At 39.9% G+C, this 17,349-nt stretch overlaps 2 protein-coding genes across 2 annotated transcripts; both read left to right on the top strand.

Moving 5' to 3' along the window:
* Positions 1-1,188: 1,188 nt before the first annotated feature.
* LOC117544224 (transmembrane protein 79-like) lies at positions 1,189-9,004 on the top strand. Its single transcript, XM_034213082.1, has 5 exons — positions 1,189-1,320; positions 4,145-4,429; positions 6,400-6,966; positions 7,553-7,766; positions 8,299-9,004. Exons 2-5 carry the CDS (start codon positions 4,156-4,158, stop codon positions 8,552-8,554), a joined length of 1,311 nt encoding a protein of 436 aa, XP_034068973.1. The 5' UTR covers positions 1,189-1,320; positions 4,145-4,155; the 3' UTR covers positions 8,555-9,004.
* A 1,721-nt stretch (positions 9,005-10,725) lies between these two features.
* ndufs7 (NADH:ubiquinone oxidoreductase core subunit S7) lies at positions 10,726-16,187 on the top strand. Its single transcript, XM_034213061.1, is given in 9 exon segments — positions 10,726-10,818; positions 11,762-11,798; positions 12,419-12,490; positions 12,578-12,698; positions 12,955-13,020; positions 13,022-13,135; positions 13,496-13,542; positions 14,654-14,742; positions 15,694-16,187. Coding segments are annotated over 9 exon segments (660 nt in total). The 5' UTR covers positions 10,726-10,802; the 3' UTR covers positions 15,792-16,187.
* Positions 16,188-17,349: the final 1,162 nt, after the last annotated feature.

The following is a 17,349-nucleotide window of genomic DNA, read 5'->3' as shown; positions in this document are numbered from 1 at the left end:
TCACATTTCTGAGTCATCCTGTCACTGTTAATATTATGAAATAATACATATTCCACAGGACAGCCTGAACCCGGTATACATCCTCTGCTGGTTTGTCAGAAACTCATGTCAGGTATTTTATTTTGGGTTTATCATAACTGAGTGTTTCAGCTGTGTTTCTGAGCAGTAGTTCTAATGTGGTTCCTGTTGCTGAACAAATACAACCCTTCACTTCCTGTGCAGCAGGAAAGAGCCACTAGTGTCGGGTTCAGGAAAGCAATTGGCAGAGATGTGGGAATCAGGTGTCATCACTTTGCAGCTTAAGGTTGTGGTAATACAGAAATACTATAATATTCACTTTCTTACTTTTCAAATAAGACATGGATCTAATGTTCTTTGCTGCAGCAATGACGACTCCTTAAAAACAGCATAATACGTTTTTGTTTTTTAAATTATAGCTTTATTTAACAGATTTGCTATATTATAGTGATATAGAAATACTTAAGAACAATTAATTCCTTCTTTAGACTATAAAATCTAACGAAAAAGGAAGCCTCGGGACACCAAAGGTCTGGTATTTTTTTCAGTTGCTATTTCAAAACATGATGTTAAACAGAAAAGCTTCCCATTTTAGAGGCTTAAAAACGGCAAATATGTAAGCTTCAAATGTATGCTTTTAGAAATGCAATATCTTACTTATGCAATTAAGTGCTTTTTGAAATGCTGGTGATGAGAAATATGTCGATCAAATAATAATTTCAGAGCCAATCGAGTCATTGTAAAAACAAAGAGCAATTATATCCATATAATCTAAGTATTAAAGACACTATTGATCATTAATTGAATCCACAGGCTGCAAATGTGGAATTATAAATTCCTTGTGAACAGTTTGTAGCTCATTATGGTGTTGTAATAAATAAAGGACAACAAACAGTGGTGCTGTAACGTCATTAGTACACGTAGGAAAATACAAGGATCACTGAGCTTTAGTTTGAGAGTTAATGTTTACTGTCCTGTTTAGTTAAACTCGTTTTTGTGATGATGTGATTGTTAGTGTTGAATTTGGAGGTAAACTGAGAGATGGTGCCTCCCCCTCCTCCTCCTTCGGGCTTTATTTGCTCCATATGGTGTTCGACATGGTACCCAGGAAAGAAAAAAACTATTGTGGGCGGAGGAAAATACTAGTATTTTGTCCGACCTGAAATTTGATTCAGAAGTTCAGGATCCTGGAAGACAAAAAGCAAACGGAGGGGGAGGGAAGAAAGGCAGAGAAGGACGGAGAGGTTTTTTTTTTCTGCCAGAAGAATAAACTCACCAAATACTCTGCAACCTCCGACAAAAGTAAGTCTATTTATATGCCGCATGCTTCTAGTAGAATACCCCGCTTGGAAGACATTACATGGAGTTGTATTCAATCACATCTATGCCCGAAATCCGACTTTAACTGCTGTAATTGCTGCTGAATGGCCACTTAATATAAGGTTTCAGCGCTGCTGCTATTTGAGAAAAACTGTGTCCTTTACGCGCACATTCATGCAGGCGCGTTTGATTTATATATCACCAAATTGGGCATTTCCTGCAGCCTCTATTCAAAACCATACCAGTCCAGACTTTACTTGCTTGTGTGTATGAGAAATTGTAAACACATTTTGTTAGAGAGAGTTACCCAGCAGCGGGAGAAACGTGTTTTTTTCCCTACGGGCAGTAAATCACATTGCCCCCTACGCGCGTTTCCACATCCACGCCAGCTCTGATAACCAGCGAGATGTACTCCTCTCCGACATTAAAGCCCAATGAGTTATGTGCGCTCTATGGTATCGTGCCCATTTATTTGGAGAAAGGTCCCATGGCGAAGATTTTGCGTGCAGATACTGCGCCACTGTTGGATGTGCGCCAAAAACATCCAGAAGAAAACGCTCCAAACTGAATCTGCAGATGTTAATGAAAACCTCTGAAAGGGAGCATGCAGTTCCAAATAACGGCAGACCGACAAAGGCGCATGGTTTATTATACAGCCATTTGTCAGACGCGTCTATCATTTGATTGTAGCTTACTTTTGACCGAATTAAGTTTTTTTGTAAGAAATTACCGAAAGGCTATACTCCATGGACGTTTTCAAATCTGCCTTTAGGAACAAGCAGCGATTTCATTAAGTACTCAATTACAAAAGCCCTTCACTCAAACATACATCAGTATTGCCCACAATATGTTATTCAAGTATTTAAAGTAGGCTACTCATTATGTAGATTTAAACGGCCAGTGTCATGGATTATGTGAACAATTTAGCTAATTGTAACTGTTTCATGTGCTGTTGGACTAAAATGCATCATATTCTATAAATTAATCACATATGTAGTATACAAATAATGGCGTAAGAAATACAATAGGCTATTTAGTGCAGAAGAACTATTCAGTAACATCAAAATGGAGTATCACGTTTGTACTTAGTTACTTTCCACCAGTGCTAACCACATTATGCAAACCTGGGTTATCCTTACAGAAATCATGATATTTTTACATTTACTTACTTATCTTATAGCAACAAACCTGCTTTGTGTTATTTCTCAGTATCCTTTCTGATGTGATGTTACAGAGGTCAGGACCCTCCTTAGGACAAATCAAGGGTATTAAAAGATCAAAAAACACATTTAACAGAAACACATTTATTTATATCCCACATTTTGCAAGTATAATATTTTTCTGATGGAGAACGTTCCCCCATGGTCTGTAAACATTGTACAAAATGAAGGGGCATCACTTCTATAACACTGTAGATGCAGTGGGTGATGGGTTATTCACATCTCACCCAAAACCTAAATATTTCCTGCTGAATTTAGGGCAGGGTTTATTTAGGTCACAATTTGCTGCTGTATAGGGACCTTCTGCATCTCCAGCATCTTAATAATAATTATAATTACTTACATTTAAATAGCACCTTTCATATACCCAAAGACCAGCATCTTTCCTGTTCCTTAATGTTGAAACTCTCTGTACTTCATTGTAAGGTCTGTCAGAATGAGTCATGGGGTGATCAGGGGATTGACAGAAGGAACAATTCAATGCCTCAAAATGATAGTTTACATTACAGAAACTCATGTATTCCTTTTTTCTTAGTTTGCTATTTACATGTGAGTAGTTACATATGGTTACTTCCTTTAAACATCTCTCAATTTACATTTTGGACACACCTACCTTTCCCTAAACAAATATTCAACATGACATTTTTATCCCTAAAAATCCTGGAAGACAAAGAGCAAGGCTCACAACCACATGAGCACACCGAGGTCATAACCTGACATACAGGGTCAGAGGCCTTACAGATTGGGAAGTATGGTGCTGAAATATTGCTTTATGATATAGTTCCATGTAAGTTCATATCCAAGATTTTAGAAACACTGATTTCAGCAATTTAATTCCAGTTGAAGCGATATCACTGTTAAGATCAATGTATCAATCCTCAAAAGGAATCAATCAAAAGTGACTTCAGCATTAAGTTATAAGACGTGGGTCCCGGTTTTAAAAGACAAAAACAAACGAACAAAATTAATAGCAAAAGCATGAAAAATAATAAAACAGAATATTGAGCCAAAATGTCATAAAACAGTTCAAACATGCACAAGCAGCGTGACGTTCAAGAGTAAGATACTGACTAGCTATCGGTGCTGATATTCTATAACCATCCACAAAGATATCAACAGTGATTTCCTTTATTCACCAAAAAAAAGCCCCTTTCCCACATGACCAGTTTGACATCACTCCACATAAAGTCCCAACAGTCTTTGAGTTTTAAGGACCCATACTTGTCTAATTTAGAGGGCCTTTGGTGAACTGAAGGTTTTTAAAGCAGAAGCTATAAAGAGCTTCACAGGTATAAGAAAGGGGAACAAATAAAATATAAAAAGATAATATCTAGAAACAACTCTCCTCTCTTCAACATTTTTGTTTTTTGTAATATTTTGAAAGGCACTTTGAACTTGCTGCTTAAAAGAAAGTGAATAGTGAATCTAATAAAAGATAAATGGGTGTTTTTTAAAAGGCATGCACCACTTCCGACTCTCCAACACTTTGAAGAAAATGGAGCAGGTTTTACGACCCTGTGTGTCCCTGGTTTTGTGTTTTTAACGGTTTCTGGTCTTGTTTTTGTGTCTGGCCCTCCTCCTCTCAGGCTGTGTGACTATGAGCACCTCGGGGCCTCAGGCCACTAACGGGCAGAACGTGAAGGAGCTGGACAGCATGAAGGAGTCCATCAGTGACATCATCAACCAGCTCCAGGACATAGACCCCACCCGGCTCTCCTTCTCCCCCTTCCTGGACCTGGACACGCAGATCTCTCTGGCGCCGGTGTCAGACAGCCCAGAATCCTCGGTGGAGGAGCTGCACTCGTCCTCCCACTCCGTCTCCGGCTCCCAGCGCTCCCTTGAACAGCCACCAGCAACCGATCGGCCGAGGAGTGAGTTATTAGAGCCTCTTTTCTCCGTCTGTCTCACAAAGCTGCAGGATTTGAGGGAAAGCCAGAGCAAATTAGCAGAGGCTGAAGTGGAGTTTGAGTCCAGACTGAAAGCAAAGAGAGTTGAGAATCAGGGCTGATTAAAGCAGGGCAGCAGATAATAAGCATCGCACAATAAAAGCAGTTTCTAAGATTGAGCAAATGTGTAGCACTACCTGCAGGAGCTCTGGACAAAATCAACATTAATGCCTTGCAATTCAAATGTCCATACAGGTTGACATATCATTATTTGTTTATTTTGCTGGTGATGTCATAACAAAGCACTGAGAGGTTTGAATAACCTTTCTTAATATCTTGTCTCCTTATAATCAGTAGTAAGTTGGGTCCAGATACAGTCTCACTCAGGTACATTACCATTTGCTTTAGAAACAGGCAACATGAAGAGAAAGGGCTTTGTTAGTTGAGATTAAAGACTTCCTGTTTCATAACTCAGTATTCTAGGACATTCTAACTTGTCCTTCTTTGTGTTCTTCTCTGAAACATTAAAACAGACAAAACCGGCAGTTGTGTTTTAGGAAAGGAGCCTTTTTTGGTGAGACAAAGTGCTTTGTCTGTTTCATGTTGTTTTTCGACATTTCCCCACTGCAACAGCAGTTGTGGTGTCTAATGAAGTCCATGTGGACTGGGCTTGTGCATGACACAATGAAATGTTTTTGTTTTGCTCTTAAGTCAAAACAGACAGGAGATGAGAGATGAGACCTTTATGTGAAATGTTTGCAACCCCTGAACCAGGGAAAAATATTCTGATGTTTAAAAGACGTCAATACAATTCCCTATTGCAACAATGAAAACACTCTTTTCGAGTGACCATCTGTAGATGTCCACAATTCTACTTTCTGCAATTTGCTGTGAATTTCTTGATGTAAACTAAACTAAACTTGGTTATATATAATATGATTGTAATCATTCAAAGCTAAAAATAACTATTCATCAATTTAACAAGATAGCAATAATAAGCTCTGTTGTTTATAAAAACGTACACATTTCTTTGGCAGAATAATATTTTTATATAATCTGTTAACCATGTTTAAAGTGTGAATACAATTACCTCAAGTAGAAAGTTACTGTATGGCTAAAAACGAACTACACCACGGCCACATGACTTCACAACCACCACTAAACTAAATGTGGACTCCGCGTGTCAACGTTTAGTGGTATGATTTAACCGCTTGTTACCAATCCTATTTTTGAAGACATGAAAGCTTCATAATTCAAGTGGGGTATTTACTGACATATGTCGTGGAAAAAAATATGGAAATCTCTTCAATTTGTGTTAACCACAGACCTTATTTGAGGTCTCTAAACATAAAAACACATTCAATAAAACCATTTACTGCCCAGAAGTGCTTAAATGCTCTGTTATTTTTCAGATAGGGCTCTTGCTTCACTTTACCTGATAGTCTTTATGTGATGCATACTCTTAAATGGTTTATGTTAAAATGGTTAACTAGTTGACACAAAAACTAGTGATCATGTTTCAGCAGGACTACTGGTTGGTTTTTGTGTCCAATGTAACTGTGGGAACGTGGAGGAAGTGCGGACGGGGGCAGGGCAGCTCAATAGGGGCCCAACAGCAGTTTTGGCCCGGGGCCTCCTAATAGGTTAATCCTGCCATCCAAAATGTTACTTGAGACCCAGGGTCGACAAGCAGTAAGGGAGTGATTGATTAGTGTGAGTCTGCAGCTAAATGCTCTCAGTATGTGTTATATAATGCCTTTGTTTGTATGGTTTTAATCTTACAAGGCAATATTGTTTTATATATGTTCTTCTTGTATTGTTTGTTCTTGTAATGTTTTAGTTTGCCTCTGGCTACAGATTGTTTGACGTTGAATGCAGCTGTATACTAATACTACTGCATGAGAACAAGTCATAGGATTAGGATTGTGTATTAAAATCTGCTCTGCTTTGCACAGGCTCTGCTCCCGGACACCAGCCTCCCGATGGCGACCACCCAGAGGATCCAGGAGCCGATCAGCAGGAGGAGGGGGAGCTGGATCAAAATCTTTCCAGTCCCATCATCACAGCACACAATTTGGACGCTGCCACGGAAAACTGCATCAGCTTTCCAACCCCGGCCTCTCAGGGAGACATTCCCAATGGTACAGACACACCGAGATGGAGCCCAGAATCCACCAATCTTGACTGCACTGTCGATGAAGGTCAACCTCTGATAGGCCCCCCGCCAGAGAGTGTTGAGCTGGCAGTGTGGAGCTCAGAGGGGCCAGGAGAGACTTGCGAGGCCGCAGAGGAGGCTTCAGATCGGGGACAGTGCTGCTGCCGCTGCTGCCAGTGTAAATGCTGTCAGAGCGGCCGAGTTCCTGCATTCTTCTCAGTCCTGGCCTCTCTTCTGTGTGCAGCCGGGATCCTCTATGCACTCTATTTTTACGTCCCCATTAGAGCCCCAGATTGCCCCGACATAGCCAGCCGCATCGTGTTCACCTTCTGCTGCTGCGTGGTGGCCGCCATCCCCATCCTGCTAGGTACGCTTCACACACCAGCACACTAACATTGAAAAAACAGCCATGTGATCGGTACAAATGAGAGATAAAGATTAAGAGAGGATTTGGTTTGTCTGGCCGCCTCGTCTCGGAATGCTTCAATGTCTCCTGTCCCCTTTAATTTCATGTGCTTCCAACCTCAGTGCAGCAGACGTCTCCCCGGGCCTCTGCAGAGAAGCATAATTTCCTTCCCCTGCACACAGCTTTAAATGGAAACTACAACAAGAGGCTGGCTGCTTCTTTCCTCTCCTAGGCTGTGGCCTAATTGTTTCAGAATATTTTAATCACTTTCCAACCAGGGTTTCCAGAAACCAGAGGGCAGGTGGCAAAAAACATCCAGACCAAATCCTCTCCAGGTCATTTCCCTCTCACCCATTTGTCAAGTTGGTTTCACTGAGGAGGATTTGCATGCAGGCTATTCTGCCGGCAGTTGCTGTATTCAAATTAAGATGTTATGACAAAGCCGCTAATGCTGTCAGAGGAAATTAAGTGCAGCTAGGAGTTGTTTTTGTAAAAATGGCGTTGGTTCAAGATGCTAACTGACTCATTGCTCTTTCGTCCCTGGCAGCGATGCTGACGGGTGCAGTGTGCCAGTTCTGCACAGCCTCCTTCAGTCTGCAGGAGACGTTTCCCAGAGGACGGGCTCTGCACCAGCGGTTTGTCACGGCGTCTTTGGAACAGTTACTCCTCTACGTCCTCAACCTCGTCGTTATGGCCGCTTTGCTGCCTCAAGACCAGCTGAAGTTGGTGCCCATTCTGGTCGCCATTTTCATCTTCGGGAGGTGAGGCTCAAAGGGGGACCAGGGGGATCTTTGTGTTGAAACTGTTACTTAAAGGGGCATCTAACCCCAGATCAAAACTACATATTTTTCCTCAAACTGTAGTGCTATTTAATTTTGGAATTACACTTTTCTTGGTGTGAAAAACTCAACAATGTCTCTCTCCGGAAATCATGAACCAGCAGTTACAAAAAAGATATCCATAAATTGTTGTGAGCAATTTCATGTAGGGACTATTTTCCTTCTACTAACCAAAGCCTGCAAACTAATGAGCATAAGCCGCTTTCTTCTGTGATGGTTGGCACGTTCAGTTTGGTAGAAAGAAAAAAATAGTTGCAAAATGAAACTGATCACAAACAGATCTGTGGATTAACTGAAGTTACTGGGTCATGATTTCTGGATATAGACATTTCTGCTGAAGTGAGCCAGGCTTTAGTAATCATGCTCAATGAAACACTGTCAGGGCGGTTGTGATTTTTTATCAGTGAAGTTTGAACTTGATCTAGTTTCCTATGTCTTGTTTAATCCTCTACAGGCTGGTTTACTGGGTCAGCCTGAACGCGTGCAGCTCCTGGAGAGGCTTCGGATCAGGCCTGACCTTCTTCCCACTCCTCGCCATGGTGGCTCTCAATCTGTTCCTCATGTACACCCTAAATCTCAAAGAGCCACTTTTTGTCTCTCAGGACGTCCTCTATAATCAGGTCACCCCCTCTTCCTGGTCAGGGGAGATATCACAGAGCCCGAGTGGCAAACCAGACATCCTACCCACAGACATCCTGGACGCTCAGTGAGGAGTCGAGCTGTGCTTTCTTCTTTCAGAGGAGGAGATCTTTTCCTAAAATAGGCCATTCCTGTGGTCTGCAACTCAGCACAGCACCACACGCTGCCACTATAACCTCCCAGTCTGTGACAGCTTAACTTGTATTTTTGCTCCTCCTATACAGGATTTTGTTAACGTGGATTCATGCTTATTATCTGAAATGCAAACGCTCTTTCCCTGCTAGTGGCGGAGGATGCCTTTGAACAATGCTGTTGTCTTAAAACTTTTGTCCTTTTAAGCAATTCCAGTGCCTATATTTAATGTTTTGTACTTAAAAGCCCTGCTTTTTGTATGGCTGAATTTGGTTTGACCTAAAAAAATCACAGGCAAAAGCAACTGCTATTGTAAGACTTTATTATTATTTTAACTTGTCCAAACAGTTTGTACATGATGAAGACAGAATAAAAGCCATTTGTAAAAACGTCTTTTCATCTTTTCCCGACAGTTTTCAATTCCCTCGCTTACTTTGACCAGTTTGACAGAGCAGCTATTCCTGGAGACACAGCAGTGTGTTTTCATTGCTGGGCTGTCATTATGTGATAACATGCTCTCGATGTTCTCTGGTTGCTCTCCATCTTCTCCACCCTGCTGGCTCTCACTGCTGCTGATGCCACTCGCTAAGTTTATGCCATAGACTAAGGCCAAAACAAAAACACGATGCTAAAGACGGCTGCACTCTCTACTTTTCAGCATTGAGTGAATAGAAAATTAAAAAGCTTTACTTTACTTTAATTAAAGGCAATTCATATAACATTCGTCAGCCTCAAAAGCTATCGATTTGCTTTTACCAACGTAATGAAAGAAAGGGTTTAATTCCCATACGCAGAAGGTCCACGGCCGACTGAAACGTTTTCTTTAACAAACTCAGTGCTGACAGCGTCTTCAGTGTCTTTCTGCACTTATGATTTGTATTTTCCTGTGCGTCCATTTTTACTTCCTTATAACAAATGTTAATGTTTCTTTCATACAGGTCAGATTTATTATTTAAGTCTGAAGTCTTTTTTAAATGTCTCTTAAAGTACCCGACCCAAAAGCTCTCTCTACACATCACTGTTGAAACTTGTCCACATTTAATTTATTAATGTATTTCAATTCATTTACTTGTGAGATTTTTCTCACTCTTTTCTTTGAAAAAGGCACAAAAAAGGTGAAACATAAATGTTTTTCCTTGTGTGAAATTAATTTGGTTAAATGTGCAAAATGGATGAAACTAGTATAAAAAGTTAACAGTAGAGAAACGATATAAAGTTAAACAATAAATACCATTAAATAAAGGGACAGTACACTCATGTCAACAAAATGTCTGTTTTTTAAAAACCTATAACAAAAACAGTTGTTTTAAGTAATGTAGGGATTATTCATCATACTCATTTTTTTCTGTCTGACATGTCTGTATATTATAGTGTACTTAAATAAATGTGTTTGTTTTGACAACACATGAAACCAGCTCTACCATGAGCAAAGCTGCTCCATTTGATTATATGGGTCACCGTCTAGTCCTTACCTCTAAAATGAAAACACAGAACCAGTTGTTTAAAAGACAACTGGTAACTTAATAACTTAATTTGTAAATGATGTAGAATAAGCACCGTTCATGAGAATGATTTGTCCACATATTACCCTCCAGGAAGTAAAACAGCTCTTCCCTAAAAGGCAAATTGTCAGTTCAGATTATTATGTGTTACATCATTTAGAGTTGATAAGGGCTATTAAATATGTTTCACATAAATCATTGGCCAATAGTTCAGCCACTTTATGCCTCTGCACCTCTGTAGAGACACTTATTAAGATAAAAAATAATCCATAAAATATTCAGTGACAATACTACATTTTTACAGTTTAGTTTAAATTGTAATGTATATCTTTACATAATGTTCATCATCATACTTTAAAAAGTCACATTGCCACAAGTCAGTAGTAGTCAGTGTGTGTCAGCCAACCTACAATTGCCTACATATTACACTTGGTGATTGATTTGTAAAGGTTTATTCTGCCATTGTATTGTGTCAATATTCTTTACATTTACTGTTTAGATATGACCACCATATTTCCCTTAAAATAAAGAATACAAAAGGTTAACCTTAAATTAACTATATTTCTCGTAATGCTCAGTAACCTTATGACCCGTGGTTAGATAAACTGGTTGTCATTGTTACAGCAGCGCCCTCTGCAGCTCGAGCTCATACAGGAAGCAGTCTGACGTAACCAGAATCCCAAAGATGGCAGCGTTAGCAGGTAAATTATGTTTTGATCTAACAAAAATGTTTTTTAATAAACATTACGGCGTTTCTATACGTATGTTGATAATGGTATATTAACAACTAAACAGATATAATACACTACCCACTATTTTGACTGTGTCGTCACTCGGAATTGTAACTTTATTGAATGCGCACACTGACCTTGCTCTGTCGGCGTTAGCATGGCGGCTAACTGGTTTAGCGCTTACGTGATTTCCAGATGCATTCAAGTAACAGTAACTTTAGCTAACAATATATAAGTAATATATATATAAGTAAACCAATCAATTTCAGTTATGTTAGTACGTTTGCATCTACATTGGGGGTGGACAACCATGCCAAACATGTCGTTAGACACAGTACGTGTAATCATCAATGGATACGATGGTCAAACCAAACTCCCCTTGAAGCCAGTCAGGGTTTCCTTATCATTTTCTGCGAACCGTATACTGCGTCAAGTGTAATTTAAGAGTTTTAAAGGTTTCCACAAAGGCTACTCTCAGATTCGGCGTGCCTTAAACACGCCTAGCAGCATCTAAAGCAGTAACAAATGGGTCTCTTGTGGTTATTGACTGTACTGTATTATACAGTACAGCGTAAAAAGAGGTAACCTTATCGTTTACAGTTGAATTGTAAATTGTAAAAAATGATTCTGAGGAGGATCGCACAATAATCTCTAGTAGAGACCACCATGTCCAGATTTAGCAGTCAGTACTTGGATTGAGATTATCTCACTGAGGTTAAACATTTGTGTCCATCATTAAATTGTCAGTTCATCTTGACAACAAAATAACTAGTAATGTTACACCTGAATGCACTGTTCAAACAAGATCACAAAACATATTGAAAAATACAGCGGTTAAAACATGTTAAGTATTTGCATTATATCACTGTTTTATACAATTTATTCAGTTTGGGAAATGCTTTTATTTTTGCAGCGCCTCGTCTGGCCATGTTCGGCTGCTTTTCAACAAGGTAAGAAACTTGCACACGTTTTCTGTTTCAATCTTCACCTAATTTAATTCAGCTCGTTGTCCTACAGCTGCTTTATTATTATTATAACTTTAACAGGAGTGGAGTTCGTTTTCTGGTAAAAAAAAAAAGAAGAAGCTTGAATTGCTCGCCCGCAGCTATAAGAAAGATCTAACTTTAAATTCAAACTCTGCAGGCAGTTAATGCAAAGTGGGATATTCTCCAAAAATATCCACATCTACCACAACACACAGTAGGTCAAGTTACACTGATACTGTAGAGGTCAGATTGTTTCCCATTGAAGAGAATAACAAACGGAAACAATCCTCTTGAAAGCAATTGCTGAAACACTGGCTGTGCAGTCTTTCTTCTAGCAGCAGGATAGCTCAGCCTGTGTGTGTGGAACAGTCACGGTAATCCTTTAAAGCGGCATCAAGTTTAGGGAGCTCAAACTAAATCATCGTCTCATATAAAATCTGCCCATCTGTCCATCACACACAGTGTCTGTCATCGCACTGAAGAATTACATTTCTAGTGAAACTGACTGTATGGGTTTTCATTATTTCATTGACTGTTACATATGTATATGTTATAATTAACATGCTTATACATTTTTTCTCCAGGCCCATTTCAGTATTTGCTGTTCATCAAAGGAGTCTGCACAACATTGCAAAAAAAGAGAATACCACCACGAGGTGAGTTACCGGAGAAACTCTGGAGTAAATATGTTTACTCTGTAAACACTGTGTACAAAGTTTAAATATTCTGTCCTTCTGTTGCAGCTTGGTTCCAGTCAGAGAGCAGAGCACGGCAGTGACAGCAGCCCAACCGTCAGCTGTAGCCACCAGCAAGGGGGAGTATGTTATCACCAAGCTGGACGACCTGGTGAACTGGGCCCGCAGGGTGAGTAGATGAGAGGATGTTGGGAGTGGTTACACCTACAAATGTGGAGTGGATTGATGTCTGCAGTTGTTCTGTCTCGTGACCTGGGATGTTACTGCTGAGGGGTGTACCACAAAGTTAGATGTCTTTGTTAATTGTTTTTAATCGAGGGAACCCTAGCAGATAGAAATAGCATATTGTGCTTTTAAAGCTGATATATTAATGCATCTCTACCTGTGTTGCTGGTCTTTATGTCTCTGCTGTGCTCATCCTTCAGAGCTCTCTGTGGCCTATGACCTTTGGCCTGGCATGCTGCGCGGTGGAGATGATGCACATGGCGGCACCCTCGTTACGACATGGATCGCTTCGGAGTGGTGTTCAGAGCAAGTCCCCGCCAGTCTGATGTCATGATCGTGGCAGGAACACTGACCAATAAAATGGCTCCTGCTCTGCGGAAGGTAAGGGGGAAATGGTGGGACGTAATGGCAGCTGTTTAATATTGAAATAAGTGTAACTTATCACGCTCCAAACAGCAGACCCCAAACACTATCTCTGATCTGATTCAGCTCCGTGGTATGGAGGAAAACTTTTCCAAAAACTGGATTTCCTGCTCAGACATTGTCAGTTTTCACTGCAGCTCTCTCAGACTTCTGTTTCTGCATGAGAACAGTATAGCTGTTTATTTGCCGCCTGGATTATGACCAGCCTGTCGCTGGATCGGTAGACTGGCACGAAGCCTCCCTCCAGCCGAGAGGACGGATTTAGGTCTTAGTCAGACTTTATATAAGAGTGACTGAAGTGCGTCTTCTTTCCAACAGGTGTACGACCAGATGCCAGAGCCCAGATACGTGATTTCCATGGGAAGGTATGCTAACAGCAGTCTTCTCTTCTCTTTCTTACTGAATACTCTTCATGTCCAGTCAGTAGGGGCTTGGACTGGGAGCTGTAGGGTCGCCGGTTCAAGTCCCCGGTTCAAGTCCCCGACCAGACCTAAAATATGGAGTGTGGACTGCTACTTGGAGAGGTCCCAGTTCACCTCCTGCCCTGCCGTGGTGCCCTTGAGCAAGGCACTGAACACCCCCCTTCCCCCCCACTCCCATTGCTCCCCGGGCGCTGTACAATAGCTGCCCACTGTTCCTTGTGCTAGACTCCTGGTACTAGGATGGGTTAAATGCAGAGGCCACATTTTGTGTGTGCTGTGTATGTGTGTCCATTTTAAAGAGGGTTTCATCCCTCCCAATTCTATTCTATGCCCCAACACCTGCCTTAATGTCTAGTTTGGCTGTGATTTAGTTTATCCAGTGTTCTTCTTTCTGATTTATGGTCACTAGAATTTACCTAAAATCTTTGTATCTTTCATTGTTGTCATGGTGTGCTTCAAGTTAAAGGGGACCTATCATGCAAAATGCACTTTTGTACGTCTTTTATACATGAATATGTGTCCCTGGTGTGTCAGGGAACTCACCAAGTGTCAGAAAACACAACCCTCTCTCTTTTCCTCCATACCCAAATCTCTAAAAACGGGGCTGCAACGGAGCTGATTATTATTTGAATTTTTCTGACATCAGAAAAGGGGTGCTCCGCCTATATGGGCAACTCTCCACCTATCAGGGGAATGACAGACCGCTCGAAAGCGCTGTAGTACATATGCCAGGCCTGTAAGTGGCGCTGTAGTCTGCCACAAAACCAGAATCAGCCCTTGCAAAAACAGGGCTGGAAAAGAGCAAATGGAGCGAAATGAGGCATGGCTAAAATGCATGATCTGTTTGGTATTTTGAAAAAAAAACTTCACAGATATGTTTTATATAGGTATGGCCCTAAAATATATGTTTCAAATATAGCATGATAGGTCCACTTTAAATGTTTTTTTTGCACTTAAATAGCTTTTAAATACCTATTGTTTGTGTTTAGAGTCTGAACCTCAACTGTAATTGTCTCAATACCTAACAGTGTTTTCCAAAATGATGCTTTTCCAGCTGTGCTAACGGAGGAGGCTACTACCATTACTCCTACTCTGTGGTCAGAGGATGTGACCGAATTGTACCAGTGGACATTTATGTTCCAGGTAAACATTAGTGCACGATATGTTACTGATCAAATCTACAAAATTGTTTAGTTTTTTTAAAACTGTCATTTAAAATGAGGACATATCAAACACACACTTTATGATGAACAGTAAATGCCCCTGTGCACAAATGCAAGTGAAGAAATATGAAAAGAGTTTGTTTTGGAAGAAGTTGACTGGCCTGCACAGAGCCCTGACCCAAACCAATTTTTAAACATCTTTAGGTTGGAATAAAAGACTTACTGCTTATCAACCTCATTGCCAGAAATCATTCACTGATGCGTTAGTGGATTTCTGCAACCAGGTTCCAAAATCTTATGGAAATCCTTTTTGAACAACAATCCCACATTTGTTGTTTTGTTTGCTGAAATAGTTTTTGAAACAGTCTCAATGCAGTACAGATAGACCAACATGAGCAAACAAGACTCTCAGCTAAATAATGAAAATGTTTTAAGTTATTCTAAATACCTGCCATTGCAACATCCGCTCAACGATTTATGACCTGCAAGTGATCAGAAACCTTAACAGGGGTGAGAGGGGCAGAGGGCCAGACCCTGCTGCTGTAAAATGAGAGGTTTTCTAAAAGGAGTCTGGCAGCTGCATATCTTTACGGCACGAGGCGTTGCTGCTTTTGTCGACAGGGGCCGCCAAAGTCAATACTAACAACGTTTGTATTGACGTGGCTTAAAAAATGTAGGATCAGGTTCATTAAAAAACACAGAGGTTTATAACTATCTCAGTAGTAGTTGAAGCACAATCAACTGTATTATTGTTATCATTGGTAGTGGCGGGGGTCGATCTATTACCAAATCATTGAATTATTAATAAATACTGGTAATATTTGTAGTAATGGCAGTACTTATTTTATTGTAATAACTAATATTATTACATGAAAACTGCTTGGTATTTTCTTGCTGTCAGTATGAGTAATAAGAGTTGCTCTGTTTTCAGGTTGCCCCCCCACTGCAGAGGCTCTCCTCTACGGAACTTTACAGCTGCAGAAGAAAATCAAACGTGAGAAGAAGCTGAGGATCTGGTATAGGAAGTGAATGTGTAATATGTGTCTCTGTATCTGGTCTGTAAATGGTGTATTTCTGGTTTCATTTGGAGCGCGGCTCCTCCTCCATGTAGAGCTACAGGAACTAACTTCAATAAAATCCTTACTGTAATTTACACTCAGTGCACTGCTGTTTATTTTCAACATAACAGCAGCTGTCACTCAGTTGTTCTGCTTCTTTAGTTCAGTTTTAATTATAGAGACTGTTTCTGTTGCAGGGAAATCATGTTGGTGTATAACCACACTTTAGTTTGAAACAATTACATTATTGTTCTCCTTTTTTTTTTGTTGCCATCTCTCGACATACAACAACACCATAGAATGATTTAAGTTATCCTGTTCTATCTTAAATATTGTTGCGAATAAACTGGGCTTGCATGAAAACACATTGTTTTGTCATACTGTGTCATTCTTCCCACTGTGACCAGTCAGGCCAAGTTCAAACCATAAGGTGGCTCCTGTTGTCACCAGCACCGATACCTGGATGAATAGTGATATAATGAATAAATTATCAAACATTATTTTTTTTTAAATAGCAACACCTCGTATTCACATTTTAGAGGATAAAAGAAGACAAACAATTGGTAAAAATCCAAAAGGAATTGTGACCGAGATGTGGGCTCAGCAGGACGTTGAGGTGACACAAACTCTATGATGGTGACACTTTCTGAATTGCCTCAAAAAAGATCTGGCATGTATTTACAATATTCTGTATTTGTAACAAATGAGCTAATACGAATATACCATAATATACCATTCTTTAAAAACAGCTGCATCTCATAGAGGATCCAAAAACCCAAATGGCTGAACACATATTAGCCAAATACCTCCACTAAAGATGGGAATACCTCGGCACTAAAGAATGTATGAAAAAACAAATGTTCTTAATTATTGTTTTGTATCATTTTGTATAATATTATTGTTATCTGAGAACATTGGGAAATAAGGCTTTATGAATTCCTCCTACACCAAAAGGGCCTACAGTAAAAATCCTCAAAGATATTCATATAACAATAAATGCCAAAGAAAATAAGTACATCTTCAAATTCTAGAAACTGAATCCAGAGAACATTTGGATATGTTGCTTTAAAAATGTTTGCATTTCAACTTGGTCTGATTCAGATTTGAGATCTGCCAGCTGTGGTTTCCCACAGGACTGCAGCCTGGAGTTGCGTCATCCGTTCATTTAATGATTAATGTGTCTGCACCAGGTGGTCACTTATTCGAAGTATTCGGTGATAACATGCACCGTTATCTACAACCATATATTCAAACGTTTGCTGTGCCGGCCCGTGTCCATCTCAGTGGACAATTTTACAGCCAACTTATTGTTTTATTGAAGGCTTTTCATTATACATTGAATACTTACACAATTACTTAACAGTGTAGCATGCAGTAATCTATATTGTTAGTATCCAAATACTTAAATTATAAATTGTGTAAATAAAGGAAAATCCATTTAAACTGCTCGTTTTTGTTAGATTTTTTAAATGTATTTAAGAAGGCCATTTCAAAAAAAATTTAGCTTGTGAATCTGTGTGTACCATTAT

The sequence above is a fragment of the Gymnodraco acuticeps genome, unplaced genomic scaffold, assembly GCF_902827175.1.
Source record: "Gymnodraco acuticeps unplaced genomic scaffold, fGymAcu1.1, whole genome shotgun sequence".
NCBI classification, from domain to species: domain Eukaryota; kingdom Metazoa; phylum Chordata; class Actinopteri; order Perciformes; family Bathydraconidae; genus Gymnodraco; species Gymnodraco acuticeps.
The sequence above is the reverse complement of the archived record's forward strand: the minus strand, read 5'-3'. Positions and strand labels throughout refer to the sequence as shown.

What these genes read in the sequence shown, in the direction of transcription:
- LOC117544224 (XM_034213082.1), top strand. Translation starts at nt 4,156, where the DNA reads ATGAGCACCTCGGGGCCTCAGGCCACTAACGGGCAGAACGTGAAGGAG. An exon ending in CGCCATCCCCATCCTGCTAG is followed by an intron (nt 6,967 to 7,552) that starts GTACGCTTCACA and finishes CGTCCCTGGCAG; the next exon opens with CGATGCTGACGGGTGCAGTG. An exon ending in GCCATTTTCATCTTCGGGAG is followed by an intron (nt 7,767 to 8,298) that starts GTGAGGCTCAAA and finishes AATCCTCTACAG; the next exon opens with GCTGGTTTACTGGGTCAGCC.